Source organism: Amphiprion ocellaris, chromosome 24 (assembly GCF_022539595.1).
Source record: "Amphiprion ocellaris isolate individual 3 ecotype Okinawa chromosome 24, ASM2253959v1, whole genome shotgun sequence".
Taxonomy (NCBI): domain Eukaryota; kingdom Metazoa; phylum Chordata; class Actinopteri; family Pomacentridae; genus Amphiprion; species Amphiprion ocellaris.
In genome coordinates this window covers 18,140,186-18,159,170 of record NC_072789.1, presented here as the reverse complement: position 1 = coordinate 18,159,170, position 18,985 = coordinate 18,140,186, and the positions used below count along the sequence as shown (strand labels likewise).

Below are 18,985 nucleotides of genomic sequence, written 5' to 3'. Positions count from 1 at the left end.
AGATATACAGCTAGTAGGAGCTAATGGGAGATATATGTAGCTAGTATGAGCTAATACAAGCTAAATATTTGTTTGTCAACGATTTGAAACGTCCTCTGCTTGTGCTTTTTGAGGTTTCCAGCTGAAGCTAAACATTGTGTTTTGTGTGAACATGCTAGCAGCGGGTCCACTGTAGACCTGGTCCCTGAACCCAGACCTGGTCCCTGAACCCAGACTGTGTCGGAGGGTTCCTGTGTTCTGAGGACGATTTATGAGTTGACTTTGGCCTCTTCAGCCTGTTGTTGTAGCAGATTAGCAGATTAGCTTCATTTCCAGCCTCATTCTCTGCTTCCGTCATTTCTGCTGCACAGTAGAACAACAACCTGAAGCTGCTCAGAACCTCCAGACCTTTAGACGGGTCCATGAAGCTTAGAACCTCCAGACCTTTAGATGGGTCCATGAAGCTCACCTGCCGTCATCAGTGAGGATCTTTGGGCTCGGGTTCTTCTCCTCCAGGTGGCCTCAGGTGACCAGCAGAGGTCAGGTGGACGTGGAGTTCCAGCGTTTGTCGGTGTTGGCAGAGTGTGGCAGCGTTTCCGTGTTTGTCTTCATGATGGAACAATGCGAGGCTGAAGGTTCTGCTTCCTGCCGAGGCCTCATGCCGCTTAGTTAACGGCTCCATTGTCCCGGGAGGAAGACGGTAATTAAAGCCTCAGCGTTTGAAGTCTGTGGGAGAGTTCAGTGATCGGTGCCAAATCTCATCCTCTTGCCAGCACAACAACAAACCCAGCGCTCAGAGAACCTCAGAGAACAGCTGATGTTCCTCTGACAGATGTTCCTCACAGCTGGAAGGAACGGTTGACCAAGCAGAACCCAGCTTTAGTCCAGAATCCAACTGGAGGCGTTCTGTAGCCAGAAAACCACTAGAACCACTGAGGAGGTCTCATGGTTCGGTTGCTATTGTGACGACCCTTCGTCTCGACACCAGATGTGCCTGATCAGGAGCTGAGGGTCGTCACCTGACTGAGCCACACCTGTAATCAGTGGCTCAGCTGCATTTAACTGCTCTCCTCTCCAGTCTAGACGGGGCTCGCTGACAGCAGCTGGTGTCTGTGGAGCTCCAGCCTCACGTTTGGGGTTTTGTGTCGTTTGGGCCTTGACGGCATTGTGGCCTGCTTTTAGTTAGCAATAAATCTTTGTTTTCTCACCGTACAGTGGTTGTCTCCGAGTTTTTGTTGCAACTGTGGAGCCGGGTTGTAACACTATGGTGACTGTGTGTTTAGGTCACATGGTTCGGTTGCTATGGTGATTGTGTGTTTAGGTCACATGGTTCGGTTGCTATGGTGACTGTGTGTTTAGGTCACATGGTTCAGTTGCTATGGTGACTGTGTGTTTGGGTCACATGGTTCGGTTGCTATGGTGACTGTGTGTTTGGGTCACATGGTTCGGTTGCTATGGTGACTGTGTGTTTGGGTCACATGGTTTGGTTGCTATGGTGACTGTGTGTTTGGGTCACATGGTTCGGTTGCTATGGTGACTGTGTGTTTAGGTCACATGATTCGGTTGCTATGGTGACTGTGTTTAGGCCACGTGGTTTGGTTGCTATGGGGTGGAGGTCAGACGGTGCGGTTGCCGTGGCGACGGCTGCAGGTTATAATGGTTTATTGTTGGAGCAGAACAACAGCAGATTGTTTCTCTGTGAGGAGCTGCAGGCGACCAATCAGAGGACAGGAGGACAAACGGACGACTTATCCTGATGATGTCGCTTCCTGTCTCTGCATAATCAATGCTCCTGATTGCAGCAGTATCTGCTGAAGTACCCTGGGAGTATTTCAGCAGGCTGTGGGCCAGAGCAGTACCTGGTGTAGTACCTGGTGTACCTGGTGTAGTATCTGTAGTACCTGTAATACCTGGTGTAGTACCTGTAGTACCTGGTGTAGTACCTGTAGTACCTGGTGTAGTATCTGTAGTACCTGGTGTAGTACCTGTAGTACCTGATGTAGTATCTGTAGTATCTGGTGTAGTATCTGTAGTACAAATCTTTATTTTTAAAATATTGTACATTTATTCATTTTTCATTATTTTGTAATTATTGATTTGAACACATTAAATTTTATTTACTTGTTTTTTTAAACTTTTGTTATTTTATTTTGATAAATCTTTACAATCTGACAACATATAAATTATGTGTAAAAATGTTTTTATTTATTATAATTATTATGTGTGAAATCTAATATTCTTTAATATTGATTTAATTTAACTTCAACTGTTTTTCTCAACTGAAAACAAATCATTAAATTTTCATGTATTTTTAGTTTTAAATGAAGTATTTTATTTTATTTATTATATGATCATTTTGTTTATTTTTAAAACCTGTGAATCACGTCTGTAAATATTTAATTTTTTTATATTTTATTGATTGATTAGTTTGAAACTTGAATAAAAACATGTGAAATGTTCCAACAGTAGAATTCTCTTTATTTGACGTTTCCCTGCTGATCACATTCAGACCTCTGATAATCAATAATCAATAATCAATCTGATTGAACAAACAGTGATTTCAACAAACAGCAGCTTCACAAACATTCATCAAAAAATCCAGAAAGCTTCAGTTTGTTCCAGAAAAAACAAAAAAACGGATTAAAATGTTTTAGATTCAGAAGCAGCTCAACAGGAAGTAATTAAAACATGAACAGGAAACAGCAGCTTCGCTCTTTGGCTTCACAAATAAAAGCTGATTGAAAAACAAAAACTTTTCCTCCACTTGACTTTTTCTGGATCAAATAATTTTTTCATGTCGTCGATGATTAAAAGAGAAGTTCAAACACAGAAGCAGCTAAAATAAAACTTTAAAGATCTTTAAAAAGACGTCTGAATATTTAAATCTTTTATCTTCATGTTCAACTGGAAGAAGATTTCTGTCTTAAAAACCTGAAATCTAATAAAGTTTAGATCCACAAAACCTCAGATGGTTCAAACATTAAAAATAAAAACATGAAAAAGGTGCCAAAAAAAGTAAAATAAGCATTTAAATTCACAAAAAAAGAATTTTACACAAATTCTTGTTTAAAACATTCAGTTTAACAATAAAAAGTAAAATATGAGTTTAAATAATTACTGATCCAAATGAGGGAAGAATATGTTTCATCGATTTTTAATTTAAATGTCATTAAAAACTGTAATTTTATGGTCAAAGAAGAAGAAATGAGTTTTTATAAAATCCAGATTTTTGACGTTTTTTTTAATAAACAAAAGGATTTTCTATTAAAATGTGACAGCAAAGAGCAGAACTGAGGTTATTTTCTGTGTTTAAAGTTTTAAAATGTGGAAAAAAAATAATTTTATGTCCATATTTTCAAAATTTTTAGGAAATTGTTGAACATTTTTTGGTGGAAAAAAGAAATGTTAAAAATGTTTCTTTAAGAACATTCACAAAAAAAATTTCTGTTAATGTTCTTAAAGAAAACATTAGATGTTTTCCTGACATATATGCAATCATTTTAGATATTTTTAGGATTTTTGGAGGAAAGTCTTACTAATTTTTGAAAATATTTACAAGAATTTTCTTGCCAAATCTGGGGATTTTTTTTTCTGAATTTTTGGACTTTTTTCACACGAGGAAACAATGGTTTTTTTGGTGCCAGTAAATGAAGACAACAGGAGGTTTAATCAGGAAAGTTTAACAGAAACCGAACTCAGTTCATCTTCAGTTCGTCCTGAGAGTTCATGGAAACATTGGTTCACAGAATCGTCTTCGTTTGGATGGAAGCGCCGTTTACGTAAACTGGCCATTTAAGTAAAAACGTAAACGGCATTTTTACGTAAACGACGTTTCCAGAAGCGATGTTTATGTAAACGGTGTTTACGGGAAGCGGCGTTTAGGTAAACACGCCGTTTACGTAAAAACATAAACGATGTTTTTCCAATAAACTCCATTTTCGTAAACATCGAAACGGCGTTCCTCTGTGTTTTCCGGCATTCACTGGAATTTTTTTTTGGTGTTTCTCTGCGTTTTTTGTCATTTTCTGGCATCCCGCTGCCCCTCAGACGTACTCCGTCCTGCTGCCGTGGCTCTTGGTCGTTGTGGTGACCGTCTTCGTTTGGATGGAAGCAGTGTTTCTCAGTGTTTTTCAGTGTTTTTCAGCATTCACTGGTGTTTTTTGGTTGTTTTTCAGTGTCCACTGCTGCTTTTTTGTCATTTTCCGGTGTCCCGCTACCCCTCAGACGTATTCCGTCCTGCTGGCATGGCTCCTGGTTGTCATGGCGATAGGTGGCCGGTGGGCGTGGCCGCTGCAGCGCCGCATGCAGGACGCTAGCAGCAGCGCTCCGGCCACCAGCTGCAGGACGCCGCCCGTCCAGCCGCAGAACAGCGCGTCTCCGAACTCCCAGCGAGGAACCAGGTCGGGCAGCGACGGGTCGAAGAAGCGCAGCACGGTGAGGTGGGCCACGTAGGATGCCGGGACCAGGCCCAGCACGCCGGCCGCCAGGACCAGGACGCCGCCCGCCGCCCTCAGGGCCGTCTTCCGGCCGGCGTGGCCCCGGCAGCCATTGACCAGGCTGAGGCCGGGGACGGCCAGCAGGACGGCCAGCAGCCCAGTGCCCAGAGAGCCGCACATCAGGACACGGGCCAGCTTGATGTCGGGCGGCAGGCCCAGCAGGCCGTCGTAGGGCCGGCACTCCAGCAGCCCCAGGTCCTGGACCACGCAGGTCTCCCACAGGCCCAGCTGGTAGGACTCGCTGGGCAGCAGCTCGGTGGACAGCGTGAGCCACGAGGACATCAGGGTGGCGGCCAAAGCGCTCAGCCAGCCGGCCGCCGCCACCGACACCGCCACCAGCTGCAGGACGCCTCCGTCCGCCCGCTCCAACATCGTGCTGCCGACAGACGCTCGGATCGGCCGGGAGGCACCGCCGCCCCCCTCCCCCTCCTCCCCCTGCACCACAGGGAGTGCTGTGATTGGCTGACGGGAACAAGGCGGCGCTGTGAGGCGGTCAGGATGTCGTTGGGCTGCAGACAGGATGCTGTGGATGCCCTCTGCTCTGACTCTCCGTTTGAAGCCCCCTGCCCCCCGCAGCGTTACCCACAGGCCCCCTTTGTTCAGTCGGACGCCAAACAGGACGCTGACGTTTCCACGGCGACGCAGCACAACGTCCAGCCGGCAGCTTCAGCAGCAGCAGAAACACTCAGATGGAGGACTTTACTATAAACTACAGGTTTTACTGCATCAGATGGAGTACTTTATAGATAAACTACAGGTTTTACGGCATCAGATGAAGTACTTTACTATAAACTACAGGTTTTACTGCATCAGATGAAGTACTGTACTATAAACTACAGGTTCTACTGCTCAGATGGAGTACTTTACTGTAAACTACAGGTTTTACTGCATCAGATGGAGCACTTTATAGATAAACTACAGGTTTTACTGCATCAGATGAAGTACTTTACTATAAACTACAGGTTTTACTGCTCAGATGGAGTACTTTACTATAAACTACAGGTTTTACTGCATCAGATGAAGTACTTTACTATAAACTACAGGTTCTACTGCTCAGATGGAGTACTTTATTATTAAACTGCAATGTTGCAGCACTTTATCACAAAATACACATAAAACCCAGTTTTATGAAATATATGAGATCTAAAGTAAAAATATTAAAAAATAAAAACCACACATTTATTTAGTCAAATATAAAAATATTTTATATTTAAAAAAATATTTTAATGTTTATTATGTATTTTTATTTTAAACCTTTTATAAAAGTTTCATTTAATTAAATTATTTTGTTTTATCTTTTATATATTTTTTATTTTGTTTATGTGTTTTATTCATTCAAATGTGATTTTTTTTTGTTATTAATAAATAAAATATGAAGTCCAGTGGAGTCACAGCGCCTCCTGCTGGACTCCAGCTGCAGCTTCTGGAATTGAATAAACGATTTTCTGTTCTTCAGTAAAACTCTGAATTTTATTGTGTTTTTACTTTTTATTTTTCTGTAGTTTTTTTCTTAAATTTTTTTCATTTATTTCTTTTTAAAGTTTCAGCAGGAAAACAAAAACACTGAAGTCCGTCACAAGCCTCAGACGGCAGCTTGAGACGTCATCAGGCTGCGCCGCTCATCACACGTTAGCAGCAGCAGCTCAGGTGTGTCGGGTTTCGGCAGGTGTGTCGGTGAGGATGTCGGTGTTTCACGACGAGGTGGAGATCGAGGACTTCGAGTACGACGAGGACACGGAGACGTTCCATTTCCCGTGTCCCTGCGGGGACAGATTCGCCATCACGAAGGTACCGAGTCACTCAGAGCTAACGGCTAACAGCTAACTCACCAAACTCCGTTTTAAATCCTCTTATTTTAAAATCTTCACAATTACAAAGCCTCCAGAAATACTTTAACCTCTGGCATTGATCAGTTAAGCCTTCTGATAAATTCGGCGCGAATATATCGATCAATAATACAGAAATGTTTCACTTTTTAATCAAATTCTACGAGGTTTTTGTGTAAGTTACCGCAGCACGAAGAGGTACAATTTCTCACTTTTTGAACGGAGTTTGGTTATAAGGTTAAACAGGTTTCAAAGGAAAACAAACAAAAGCTAAAGTTTTTACACTCAGTCATTTACACCGGTATTTAACTGACCATTGTACTATACTATACTATACTATACTATACTATACTATACTATACTATTATATTATATTATATTATATTATATTATATTATATTATATTATATTATATTATATAGCATTATATTATATAGCACTATATTATACTAACTAGTGTACTCAAACCTGCAACACTCCGTTTAGAAATCAGCTAATTTTAGTTTATGTCCTTCAGAGACGTTTTAACATTGAGGACAGAAAAGTTTTAATAGTTAAGTCTCGTCTTCTTAAGTGTCCTGAATAATTCGGCTCAGATTAATTTATCTGTGTTGCTTTGTTAAAAATCTGAGGCTGTTTTTATTCAAGGTTTGACGAGAAAGTTGCCAGAAAACATCACGACAGTGACGTAAAGTTTGACTGTTTCTCACTGGAGTTTGGTTGATTTTCTTTTATTAGAATCTTTAGTATTTATTTCATCTGAAACAAGAATATTCCTGTTCAGCTGCATGTTAAATATTGATCAGACTAATAATCATTGATATCTACTGGTTACCATGGCTGGAACTTATTCAGAATATAGGATTAAAGTCAGAATAAAACCCAGAATAAAGTCTAGAATGAAGTCGAGAATAAAGTATAGAATAAAGTCAGAATAAACCCCAGGATAAAGTCAGAATAAACCCCAGAATAAAGTCAGAATAAAACCCAGAATAAAGTCAAAATAAAACCCAGAATAAAGTCAAAATAAAACCCAGAATGAAGTCAGAATAAAACTCAAAATAAAACCCAGAATAAAGTCAGAATAAAAACCAGAATAAAGTCAGAATAAAACCCAGAATAAAGTCAGAATGAAAACCAGAATGAACCCAGAATAAAACCCAGAATAAAGTTTATTCTGTAAGTTTTTCAATAAACCCAGATTGTTGTGTTTTCAGGAGGACCTGGAGAACGGTGAGGAGGTGGCGACATGTCCCAGCTGCTCTCTGATCGTCAGAGTGATCTATGATAAGGTAACGATGACGTTTGATCAGAAAAATAAAAGTTCAGATGCTTGAAATCGATAGAGAGAGATAATCGATTATTAGTGCAGCTGCTGATCAGTTTTTCAGGAAATTCTAAAGTGTTTTGAAAGCAAACTGACCTATTTGAACTTTAAACTGCTCCTAAACCAGATTATTTCTGTTCTGAGAGTTGTTAATAAACTGCTGCTCATTTGTTGGTGACGACGTGTCATTAAAATCATCGTTTTGTGTTCCAGGAGTTGTTCGTGTCCGGAGAAGTGGTTGAAGCTCCGTCAGAGTCCAGACTGGAGCTGCTCCAGTCCTGAACGTTAAACCGGTAAACTGTTAAACTGTTAAACCACAGACTGCTGCTTGTTTATCACCCTGAGGCGTTCAGGTGTTGCTGGGAAACATCAGGGATCCTGAAGAACAGGAAACTGGAGCGACGATTTGAGAAGAAAGTTCCACAAAGACGAGGAGAAGTTCGATCCAGATCAATCAGAGGAGAGTTTTTAGAAGAAGGAATGACGACAATCGATCGATTAATGAACAATTTAACCAAAAGATGAAAGACGATGCGTTGTCGATCAGCTGTAGTACCTGGTTGAGCCACCAGGCGAAAAGAAGAAGGTCATGCATGGACCAAAACATGTCGTAGATCAGCTATAATACCCAGTTATTCCACCTAGTGGAAGAACCAGGTATTACAGCTAATTTACGATACATTTACTAACATGTACGCCCTTCTTCTTTTTCTACCGTATTGCTCGATATATTTTTTTAATAAATATTTAACTTGTTAAAAAAATAGAAGATGAGGGTAAATATATAAGAAAACTTATCGTAGATCAGCTGTAGTACCTTTGTCTTCCCCCTGGTGGAACAACCAGGTACTACCGCTAATTTACGATACATTTTCTAACATGCATGACCTTCTTCTTTTTCTGCCGTATTGGTTAATACATTTTTAAACAGACAAATTGAGGGATAAACGTGATAAAATATGGCGTACATCAGCTGTAGTACCTCGTTGTTCCACCAGGAGGCAGAAGAAGGTCATGCATGTATGAAAACATGTAGATCAGCTGCAGTACCTTCTTCTAATCCTTTTTTTTTTTTAGCTAAATCGTTAACGTTAGTCAAGTTTCCAATTTAACTGTTTAAAAACTTTATTCACCAGTAAGGCGAAGAAGAAGGTCGTGCATGTTGATCAATTGTTCTTCTGCCCCCTGGTGGAACAACCAGGTACTACAGCTTATTTTCAACACGTTCTCTAAAATGCACCACCTTCACCTTTTAATGCTTTGTTGGTTCATATATTTTTATCTTGTTAGCATTTAATGAAGCCATACTCATGATTGCCCCCTAGAGGGTGCCCTGTTCTAGAGCCGGAACAATGACGACACATCTGGAAACCAACGATGGAGGCAGCATCCAGGGTTTCAGCTTCTTCCTCTGACTTCCTGTTGTTCTAAAGTCACTTTTTAGTCCAAATTTCCAACCTGGACAAAGTCCCAGTGAAGGACTTTTCTGAGTAAAAACCTAAACGTTTAAAATGCTCCTCTGTGAATATTTATACTTTATTTAATGAGATTAAACTCATCTGTCTGGTTTCACTTCCTGCATTTCTGATATTTCATCCATCGATCTATTCTGATCTATATTCTGGATTAATTTTACATTGCGTGAACTGTTTGGATTGGGGACAAAACTGTTAAAACATTAATATTAATGCAGTAAAACCTTTAAACTCCAGTGAAAACAGGTCAGAGTGTCATAATTAAAGTCAGCTTGTCTTTAAAAACACTGTCATTAAATAACTGATTTAGTTAATAGGACTATATTATAAAGAAAATCGGTTTTAATGTCGTTTTTTTAAATTACTAGTTTGTAAAATGACCCACAGTCAGTAAAGAATGTTAAACTTAAAGTAGAAAACAGGCCAAAACTGTAAATATTGTTATTTCAGAATTACTGTTTTACTGCGTTTAAATCAGCTAAAGTTTCAATATATTTATACAATAAATAGTGTTTTTTTAATCAAAATAAATGGGTCAGTTTTGATTAAAAACAACTTTAAGTTCTAATAATTCACAGAAAATGATTTAAAAGTTTAAATTTGACAAACGTTGACTTAATATTGAAAAAATATTTTGAGAAATGAAATTCTTTAAATAAAAACTTTAAAATATTTAAAGTTTCAATTTATCATAAAATTTAAACTTTTGAACCTAAAAATTCTCTTTTAACACAAATAAACGTGTCATGAAAAGTAAATAAATGAACAAATCTTTTATTTTGTTAAAATAATCTGGAAACAATCACTGACCACAGGTTCCTGGAGTTTAGTCAAAGCTTTCAGAGTTACAGGTGTTAAAAATATCAAGAATTTAAGATGGTAATGTATAACTTATTATTAATATTATTCATATTAAATTATTAAATCATTTAATTTTATATAATAAATTGTATTTATTCTATTTTAACGTATTATTTTGGCCCCTTGATGCCAGATGTTCAGTTTTTTTTTACTTTCTTTAGTGTATTATTTCTCTCAGTGGCTCCACCGGGGGCTAATTTTTGCTATGCAGAAAAACTCAACAACAGAAGCTGAACTTCAGGTTTTATTTCAGAACAAACAGCAGAAACTTGACAACATTTCCCTTTAGAATCCCTATCACTGATGTCTTCCCTCCAGAGCTGCCTCATCGATCAGTCGACTGACGGAAACCTCGTTTTATTGATTAAACCAGAGATAACAGGATGATAACGGATGCTGCAGCGCCTCCTGTTGGTCCAATCAGAACAAACCAAACTGACTGTAAAATGTTTTTTGTTGATGAAGAGTTCAGGTGGAGTAAAATCATCCTGTAATGTGCTGCAGGATCCAGTAGAGGGCAGCAGCACCTTAAGAATTCTGGTTCTAGGTTTCATTTGGTGCCTCAAACATGTAACAGTTTTTTAAATGTTCTGATTTGACCACATGATGGCGCCATGCTGCGATAAACAAAGAAAACAAACAAAGGAGAACTCTTGTAGTGATGTTGACATGTCTTTTAGAAGACCTCAAAGATATTTTAAACTGTTTAATTCTGAAGTTAGAGGATTAAACACTCATTAACGGAAACCAGAGAGGATCCAGGTTAGAACCCTGTGGGACGCCACGGCAAGAAAAAAACAAATTTAAATGCCGTAAAACTGAAACACAAGAAATTGGCACTTATTTCTTTTAAAACAAAACTCTTGTAATGATGTTGAAAAGTATTTTAGAAGACTAAACAGATGTTTTAAACTGTTTAATTAGAAACTTAGAAGACTAAATAGATGTTTTAAACTGTTTAATTAGAAACTTAGAAGAGTAAACATATGTTTTAAACTGTTTAATTAGAAACTTAGAAGAGTAAACAGATGTTTTAAACTGTTTAATTAGAAACTTAGAAGATTAAGTACTCAGAAATGGAAACCAAAGAGGATCCAGGTCTGATCCTTGTGGGACGCCACGTCAAGAAAAACAACGTAAAACTCAAATACGACAAAACTGAGTCTGATTTTCTTGTCATTTACAGTTAAACTACCAGTTATTTACACCGTCAACTGTTTTCTAGATGGATCGATTCGTTGTTTTGTCCTAAAATCTTCATTTTACTGTCGGAAAAGAAGGACACCAGAAATCAGTAATCGTGTTTTTCTTTAACGTTGTTAATCAGTAACAAGTTTTTCTCTATTTCTGGTTGATAAAGGTCCAAACAGTCAGCTAATCAGGTTGTTTATCTGTCAGTCGACTGATCAGTTCTTCTTCAAACTAAAACTTCCTCCAATGATCAATAAATCAGCAGATCAATAAACATTAATATTAACATCGCAGCACAGAACAGGTTAGGAACATTCTTCATGTAGCAGCAGCTAGAACATTAAAGGTGCTAAAGTCATGTATAAAACAAGTAACCTTAAAGCTTTGACTCTCTAAAAACAACACCAGCGCTAATGTTGTAGAAGCGTTGTTTCCATGTTGTCTGTTGGTTTTCTACAGGTTAATAAACAGAATAAATAGTGGTTACTTTGCTTGTTCAGCAGAAAAAGACACTAAATAGTTCCAATAAATACGTGCAGCTGATTGAGAACCTAAACATTCTCCAGGTTCCACCATGTCTCAGATCTCATGATGTTTTAATGCGGTTCCTGTTTAAAGTGGTTCTGTTGAGATGATTTAATGATTAATAACCAACAAGTGCAGTCACAACCAGAACAAACTAGTCTGGAACTGGGTCTGACCGTTTCAATCCTCTGAAAGAACCTCAGACTCATTATGAAGTTCAAAAACACAAAGCATCCGAATCAAAGAGGATCCAGGTTAGAACCCTGAGGAACGCCATGCCATGAAAAACTCACATTTAAACGACGTAGAACTCAAATACAACAAACTGGCACTCATTTCTTTAAAACAAAACTTTTGTAATGATGTTGAAAAGTCTTTTAGAAGACCTCAAAGTTATTTGAAACTGTTTACTTAGTAGGTTAGTAGATTAAACACTCATTAATGGAAACTGAAGAGGATCCAGGTTAGAACCCTGAGGAACGCCACGCCAAGAAAAACTCTAAACTTGAGCTTATTTCTGTTCTAATGACAATCAAACTGTCTTCGTTGGTAATTAGACTTTTGGTTCTGATGTTTTCCAGTCGGTTTCAGTTTCAATCCTCTGGAAGAACCTCCGACTTGTTATAACACACAAATGAAAACTGTCGGACTCAGTTCCAGACTAGTTTGTTCCGGTTCTGACTGAACCTGTTGGATATTAATCAGAAACATCAGAACATCACAGAGAACCACCTTAAAAACATCAGAACCTCTGAGAGTCTAACCACCAACAAAGACAGTTTCCGTCCTGTGGCGTTCCTCAGGGTTCTAACCTGAATCATCTTTGGTTTGTTTCAATCCTCTGGGAGTTCTTCAGACTCATTATTAAGTTAAAAGGATCCAGGTTAGAACCCTGAGGAACGCCACATCGTGAAAAACTCGAAACTAGACCTTAGATCTGTTCTAAAGATGGTAATCAGACTCTCAGGGTGGAATATTTTCTGGATCAACGTGTTCCACCTTCTAGAGATGAATCAGCTGATCGATCGATCAGCTGATCGATCTGTAGAAGGTGGAATACGTTGATCTGAGGTTCTTCAAATAAATTCAGGTTCCTGTCAAAAGGAACCAGGAAATATTCTCACAGAATTTAGATGTCTTTATGAAACAGTTCCTCAAACTGATTGATCAGCTGATTGATGACTAGTCTGGACCGACTGGAAGCGTCCAGGTGAGTTTATGGAGGTGAAGGTGGAGCTGCGGGTGATGAGAGGCAGGTGTTTGTTGTTCTGTCCTCTGATTGGATGATAAATGAGACCATATAAGGAGCTGTTAGAACAAAATGAAACCTGACACCAGCAGAGCAGAGATCACTGTCCGAGGGTTGGACGACCAATCAGCTGCAGTGTTAGACGGACGAGTCGGAGACACCTTTAGAAAATCTGGAACACAAAGAGACACCTTTAGAACACCTGGAACACAAAGAGACACCTTTAGAACACCTTTAGAACACAAAGACACCTTTGGAACACCTTTAGAACACAGACACATTCTATAGAGGTCTGCATGCTGGTTCTATAGAGGTCTGCTGGTTCTATAGAGGTCTACTGGTTCTATAGGGTCTGGTTACTGGTTCTATAGAGGTCTACTGGTTCTATAGAGGTCTGGTTACTGCTTCCATAGAGGTCTACTGGTTCTATAGAGGTCTACTGGTTCTATAGAGGTCTGGTTACTGGTTCTATAGAGGTCTGCTGGTTCTATAGAGGTCTGCTGGTTCTATAGTCTACTGGTTCTATAGGGGTCTGGTTACTGGTTCTATAGAGGTCTACTGGTTCTATAGAGGTCTGGTTACTGGTTCTATAGAGGTCTACTGGTTCTATAGAGATCTGGTTACTGGTTCTATAGAGGTCTGCTCGTTCTATAGACGTCAGCTGGTTCTATAGGGGTCTGCTGGTTCTATAGAGGTCTACTGGTTCTATAGGGGTCTGGTTACTGGTTCTATAGAGGTCTGCTGGTTCTATAGAGGTCTACTGGTTCTATAGGGGTCTGGTTACTGGTTCTATAGAGGTCTGCTGGTTCTATAGAGGTCTGGTTACAGGTTCTATAGGGGTCTGCTGGTTCTATAGGGGTCTGCTGGTTCTATAGAGGTCTACTGGTTCTATAGGGGTCTGGTTACTGGTTCTATAGAGGTCTACTGGTTCTATAGAGGTCTGGTTACTGGTTCTATAAAGGTCTGCTGGTTCTATAGAGGTCTGGTTACTGGTTCTATAGAGGTCTACTGGTTCTATAGAGGTCTGGTTACTGGTTCTATAGAGGTCTACTGGTTCTATAGAGGTCTGGTTACTGGTTCTATAGAGGTCTGCTGGTTCTATAGAGGTCTGCTGGTTCTATAGAGGTCTACTGGTTCTATAGGGGTCTGGTTACTGGTTCTATAGAGGTCTACTGGTTCTATAGAGGTCTGGTTACTGGTTCTATAGAGGTCTACTGGTTCCATAGGGGTCTGGTTACTGGTTCTGGACTCACCGGAGACCTTCAGAGTGACCTTCCTCTTGAAGTGGACTCGGAGGACCTCACACTCATAGGGCCCCTGGTCCTCTGGTTTCAGGTCCCTCATCTCCACGGAGAAGTTCCCTTTGGCATAGAGCTGGGGGAAGCTGGACACTCGTCCTCTGAACCTCTGGTGCTGAGACGTTCTGTTCTCTGAGCTCTTGACGATGTCCAGGACGCTCAGGTCGTCTTTGTCCCTCCAGTAGACGGAGACGCTGGAGGGAAGAGGGTCGCTGTAGATGCAGGGCAGGACCACGGATCCACCGACGGAACCCTCTACGTCCAACCCACAGACTGCTGAGAGGAAACCAAGAGTTATCTTAATATGACCTCAGAGTCCAGAAAAATAGATTCATCTGGTAGAAGACTGGAGAGAGGAAGACACCAGTAGATGGATGATGTTCCTTCTGTTGTTTCTTCCTTTAGAACAATGTCACTTTATAACAACTACTGAGTAAAGAAAGGATGGTTTTAGCTGCTGATATGTTTAAACTACGACTGTGGTCTTCTTCAGAGCATCATCTCATGTGTTGATGACGTGTGATGACGTCTTGATGACGTGTGATGACATGTTGATGACGTGTTGACGTGTTGATGACATGTGGTGACGTGTTGATGACGTGTGATGACATGTTGATGACGTGTGATGACGTGTGATGACATGTTAGTGATGTGTGATGACGTGTTGATGGCGCGTTGATGACGTGTGGATGACATGCTGATGACATGTTGATGTGCGATGACGTGTTGATGATGTGTGATGTGTTGATGACGTGTGCTGACGTGTTGATGACATGTTGATGACGTGATGACGTGTTGATGATATGTAATGACATGTTGATGACGTGTGATGACGTGTTGGTGACGTGTGATGATGTGTTGATGATGAGTTGATGACATCTGATGACTTGTTGATGTGTAATGACATGTTGATGACGTGTGATGACATGTTGAGGATGTGTCATGATGTGTCATGATGTGTCGATGATCACACGTCACCAACACATCAGCAACACGTCATCAACATGCCACCAACACGTCATCAACATGCCATCAACACGTTGTCAACACGTCGTCAAAACGCCATCAACACGTCATCAACACGTCTGATGACGCTCTGAGGACGACTACAGACGTAGTTGAAACATGTCAGCAGTTAAACCTGTGAGGATTTATTTTTTTCAGCTGAACACTGGAACTGATCCCACTGATGAGTATTATAATATTAATACTAATAATCACTTATTGTGTATTTAATGTATGAGTTGTGTTGACATGAATAGAGGGAGAACATTAACCTCAGGGTCTGAAGGGTTAAATACATGATGGATACACACACACACACACACACACACACACACACACACACACACACACACACACACACACACACACACACACACACACACACGCGCCAAACGATAAGAGTTCTGACTTTGCTTCACAGTTTATTCCTGTTTCCTTATAAGGTAACAACTAATGACACTGAAACTGTTAAACTCAAGGTTGTTTTAAGACCTGCAACTATAATAATCCTCCTATGAGACGCCACCAGTAGCTACATCACATCTAACACAGGAACAGACTAACAGGTAGAGAACAGGAAGAGGTTCTAGGAGGTTCTATTACAGGGTGCAGTTCAGCTAAATAAAGAACACTGAAAGAAACTAGATAAATTCTCACCGTTATTTAAACTCCAGATCAACATCCAGAAGGTGAAACTGCAGAGAAACAGATTTTATTACATTTATTACACAATTATCAGATGTTTTCTCTTTCCTGTCTGTTATTTATGTTTACAGTCTAGTGACGGAACTAAACTGAATGATAAACCCTCATCTTTAGCACACAGACGGTGGTATTGATCCAGTTTATCTTCCTGATTTAAACTAAAACCGCTGAAACCACAGATCCTGTTTCTACTGAAGCTCCATGAGGAACCCACAGGAAGGTTCTGTTTTAAATACAGAACTGAGACATGGAAACAGGAAACTACTGAAAACGTTTTTACACCCTTTTCAGGCCCAATAATCCTCCAGAGCTCCACCTGGGGCCTGGAAATAAAAAAATAAAGGAAATATTCCTGATTTTCCACCAGCATGGAGCTCCTGTTGGTCTGTTTTTAGGTTGTATTCTCTTTTAAAACTGAATTTTGTGACCCAAAAGTGAAACTAACGGAGATAAACGTGTAACGGAGCCGCCTGGTGTTTAATTACCGGATAAACCGAGGTAACGGGAGGCTCGTAAACCGGATTCTGGTTCATTTTTATGACGTTAACTCAGAAAATAAAAAGGTTCAGATGTTAGCTCCAGTTAGCCAAAGCTAGCTAACTTTAACCGGATAACGGCCCGTTTCCGGTCCTGTCTGCCCGGTGTGAGCACTGACCTCCCGGTGTCGCTCATCCATCTCCTCCTCCTCCTCCAGGAGTCATTTAAACCTTCATATTTCATATTTTAATGCGACTTTTTTCAGAAATCTACGAACACAAACTCGTGGTTAAACTAGCGGAAATGACGTCATGCGGGCCAGTGTGGTCAAAATAAAGAATAGAACTTCCTCTTTCAACTCTGAAGGTTTGTTTTTTTTTTTTAGTTTGTTTTAAATCTTAAATCATGTTAATTACAGTCTAGTGTCTAAATATGTTACAGGACGTTAAACACGAGCAGAAATAGTCCTGTTATTAATATTTAAACGTTAAATTCACGGCTTCATTGTAAACCACAAACGTTTCACAATAAAAGTTGACATTTTCAAAGTGTTTCCTGAACAAGCAGCACTTCTATAAAGGTGTGTTTATTTACATGTTGTGACGATGCAGCTGTAAATAATCAGAGATCACAACATCTGTCTGACAAAATAAAATGTTTTAAACTGTTTTAGATTAAATTAAACATAATAAATAAATGTTGTAAATGTTAGAATTAAAGCAGAACTTCCTGTGTGGATTTGTGTCGAAAAGTTTGCTTTGGTCCACGTTTACTGGAGCTGAATGTTTCCTAAATGTTTTCTGAATCTTACCTGGATGTTCCCTGAATGTTTCCTAAATGTTTCCTGAATGTTTCCTGGACATTTCCTTCAGGTTCCTCCTCCTCTTCAGGCTCAGATGTTTGGACCCTTCATGTTCTCTGCAGGACTTTGGTCCCTGCGGCTGTAAACAGAGAAAACTTGTATAAATACTCAGTTTATGTATTAACAGAGTCATTATGAAGTATTTGCCCCCCAGTTCCAGTTCCAGCTCGTCTGCAGTAACCGATGGATTCACAGGAATGTAAACAGCAGCGTGTCTGCTGGTAAATCAGAGTTTGTCAAAGGAGGAAACGTGTCCAAACATAAAACTCAGACCTGAGGAGCTGCAGCTCGTCTCTTTATTCCACTCAGAAACCATCGAACTCTGCAGCGTTTCACCATGGAATCAGAATAAAAACCACAACAAGACAGAAATGAACTAAATGAGACACAAAAGGACGTAAAATAACAAAAATGAAACAAAAACACCCTAAATACATAAAATTACCATAATGTGACTCTAAACGACCAACTTTCAATACAAATGACCATAAAAACATTTAAAAATCACCAAAATGGGGCATAAAACAACCACAAAAATACAAAAAATCAACATAATGTGAGTCTAAATGACCAAATTTCAAAACTAATAACTACAAAAGATGGAAAATGATAAAAATGATATTCAAAACAACCACAAAAGTATTAAAATTTAAAAGAATGTGACACTAAATGACCTCATTTAAAAACAAATCACCACAAAACACATAAAAAATCACCAAAATGAGGCACAAAATACTTCAAAACTATTTAAAATGAACCTAATGTAATTGTAAATGATGAAATTTCAATAATAACAACTACAAAAAGATGGAAAATGACCAAATGAGATTAAAAGCAACCACAGAAATACTTAAAAATACCATAATATGACAATAAACGAGCAAACTCGAGTACAAATCACCACAGAAACACATGAAATAACCAAAAGTAAGTTAAAATGAACTCAATGCGACATAAAATGACTAAAATTAAACACAAAACAACCTCAAAAACATTTTAAATGAGCCTAATGTGACACACTAAGCCTAAATTAAATAAAAAGACGTGAAGCAAACAGAAATAAATGAAGTAAACTTACGAGCAGCTGAACCCTGCAGATGATTTCTGTAAATGAAGGTTTCTGACTTCCTGTTTGTGCTGCTGCCGACTGCAGGACCACAGAGGAAGAACCTTCAGGAACAAAACAAACACGTTAAAACACCAGAACGCTGCAGAACAAGCACAGGAACACAGTAAACACACAGTAAACACAAACATATGAAATAAATGTTTGCATTTCATTTAGTTTTCATTTAGTATTGTTGTGATTTTTATTTTACTTTATGAATATTTATTGAACAGTTTGTTCATATTTTTATGATTTTTGTTAATATTGTTGTATTTTTTTTAATATTTCTTGAACGTTTTGTTGACAGTTTTCTTACGCTTATTAATATTTTCTGGATTTATTTATTTACTTTTTTACATTTTATTAATTTCTTGAACAATTTAAAAATATTTTAGTCCTCTTGTTATTCCTTGATGGATATTTTTCTCTCTTTTTCACATTTTGTGAATATTTCAAGAACACTGAGGTAATATTTTCATGGCTCTTCTTAATGTTCATTTGATATTTTATTTTCTAGATATTTTATTTATATTTTTAAATATAATATTTTGTCACTCTTGATAATATTTACTGAATATGTCTTTATAATAATAATAATTTA

General features: G+C 39.0%; 3 protein-coding genes across 7 annotated transcripts; 1 reads left to right on the top strand and 2 right to left on the bottom strand.

The window, feature by feature from the left end:
• Positions 1-2,440: 2,440 nt before the first annotated feature.
• On the bottom strand, positions 2,441-4,870 carry LOC111569303 (claudin-22-like). Its single transcript, XM_023271337.3, has one exon. The coding sequence runs from the start codon at positions 4,845-4,847 to the stop codon at positions 4,200-4,202; it is 648 nt and encodes a 215-aa protein (XP_023127105.1). The 5' UTR covers positions 4,848-4,870; the 3' UTR covers positions 2,441-4,199.
• Positions 4,871-6,071: 1,201 nt separating this feature from the next.
• On the top strand, positions 6,072-9,200 carry dph3 (diphthamide biosynthesis 3). Its single transcript, XM_023271339.3, has 3 exons — positions 6,072-6,263; positions 7,519-7,593; positions 7,842-9,200. Exons 1-3 carry the CDS (start codon positions 6,156-6,158, stop codon positions 7,908-7,910), a joined length of 252 nt encoding a protein of 83 aa, XP_023127107.1. The 5' UTR covers positions 6,072-6,155; the 3' UTR covers positions 7,911-9,200.
• Positions 9,201-10,195: 995 nt separating this feature from the next.
• On the bottom strand, positions 10,196-18,437 carry LOC111569308 (CD276 antigen homolog). Of its 5 annotated transcripts, XM_023271347.3 has the most exons (5): positions 18,355-18,437; positions 17,226-17,355; positions 15,890-15,927; positions 14,183-14,503; positions 10,196-13,101 (listed from the first exon to the last, which is right to left on the bottom strand). In XM_023271347.3, exons 3-5 carry the CDS (start codon positions 15,912-15,914, stop codon positions 12,992-12,994), a joined length of 456 nt encoding a protein of 151 aa, XP_023127115.1. In that variant the 5' UTR covers positions 15,915-15,927; positions 17,226-17,355; positions 18,355-18,437; the 3' UTR covers positions 10,196-12,991. The 5 variants fall into 5 exon arrangements, with proteins under 5 accessions (XP_023127115.1, XP_023127116.1, XP_054864316.1 ...); XM_023271348.3 differs by lacking the exon at positions 18,355-18,437 and having other exon boundaries at positions 14,183-14,500; positions 17,226-17,624; XM_055008341.1 differs by lacking the exon at positions 18,355-18,437 and having other exon boundaries at positions 17,226-17,622.
• Positions 18,438-18,985: the final 548 nt, after the last annotated feature.

Excerpts from the sequence above, each read along its gene's own strand:
- LOC111569303 (XM_023271337.3), bottom strand. The coding sequence starts at position 4,847 with ATGTTGGAGCGGGCGGACGGAGGCGTCCTGCAGCTGGTGGCGGTGTCG.
- dph3 (XM_023271339.3), top strand. The coding sequence starts at position 6,156 with ATGTCGGTGTTTCACGACGAGGTGGAGATCGAGGACTTCGAGTACGAC. Across the intron at positions 6,264-7,518 it reads ACAGATTCGCCATCACGAAG|GAGGACCTGGAGAACGGTGA; the intron begins GTACCGAGTCAC and ends TTGTGTTTTCAG. Across the intron at positions 7,594-7,841 it reads TCAGAGTGATCTATGATAAG|GAGTTGTTCGTGTCCGGAGA; the intron begins GTAACGATGACG and ends TTTGTGTTCCAG.
- LOC111569308 (XM_023271343.3), bottom strand. The coding sequence starts at position 16,657 with ATGAAATATGAAGGTTTAAATGACTCCTGGAGGAGGAGGAGGAGATGG. Across the intron at positions 15,928-16,592 it reads TGGATGAGCGACACCGGGAG|TTTCACCTTCTGGATGTTGA; the intron begins GTCAGTGCTCAC and ends GTTTCTCTGCAG. Across the intron at positions 14,504-15,889 it reads GATCTGGAGTTTAAATAACG|CAGTCTGTGGGTTGGACGTA; the intron begins GTGAGAATTTAT and ends GTTTCCTCTCAG.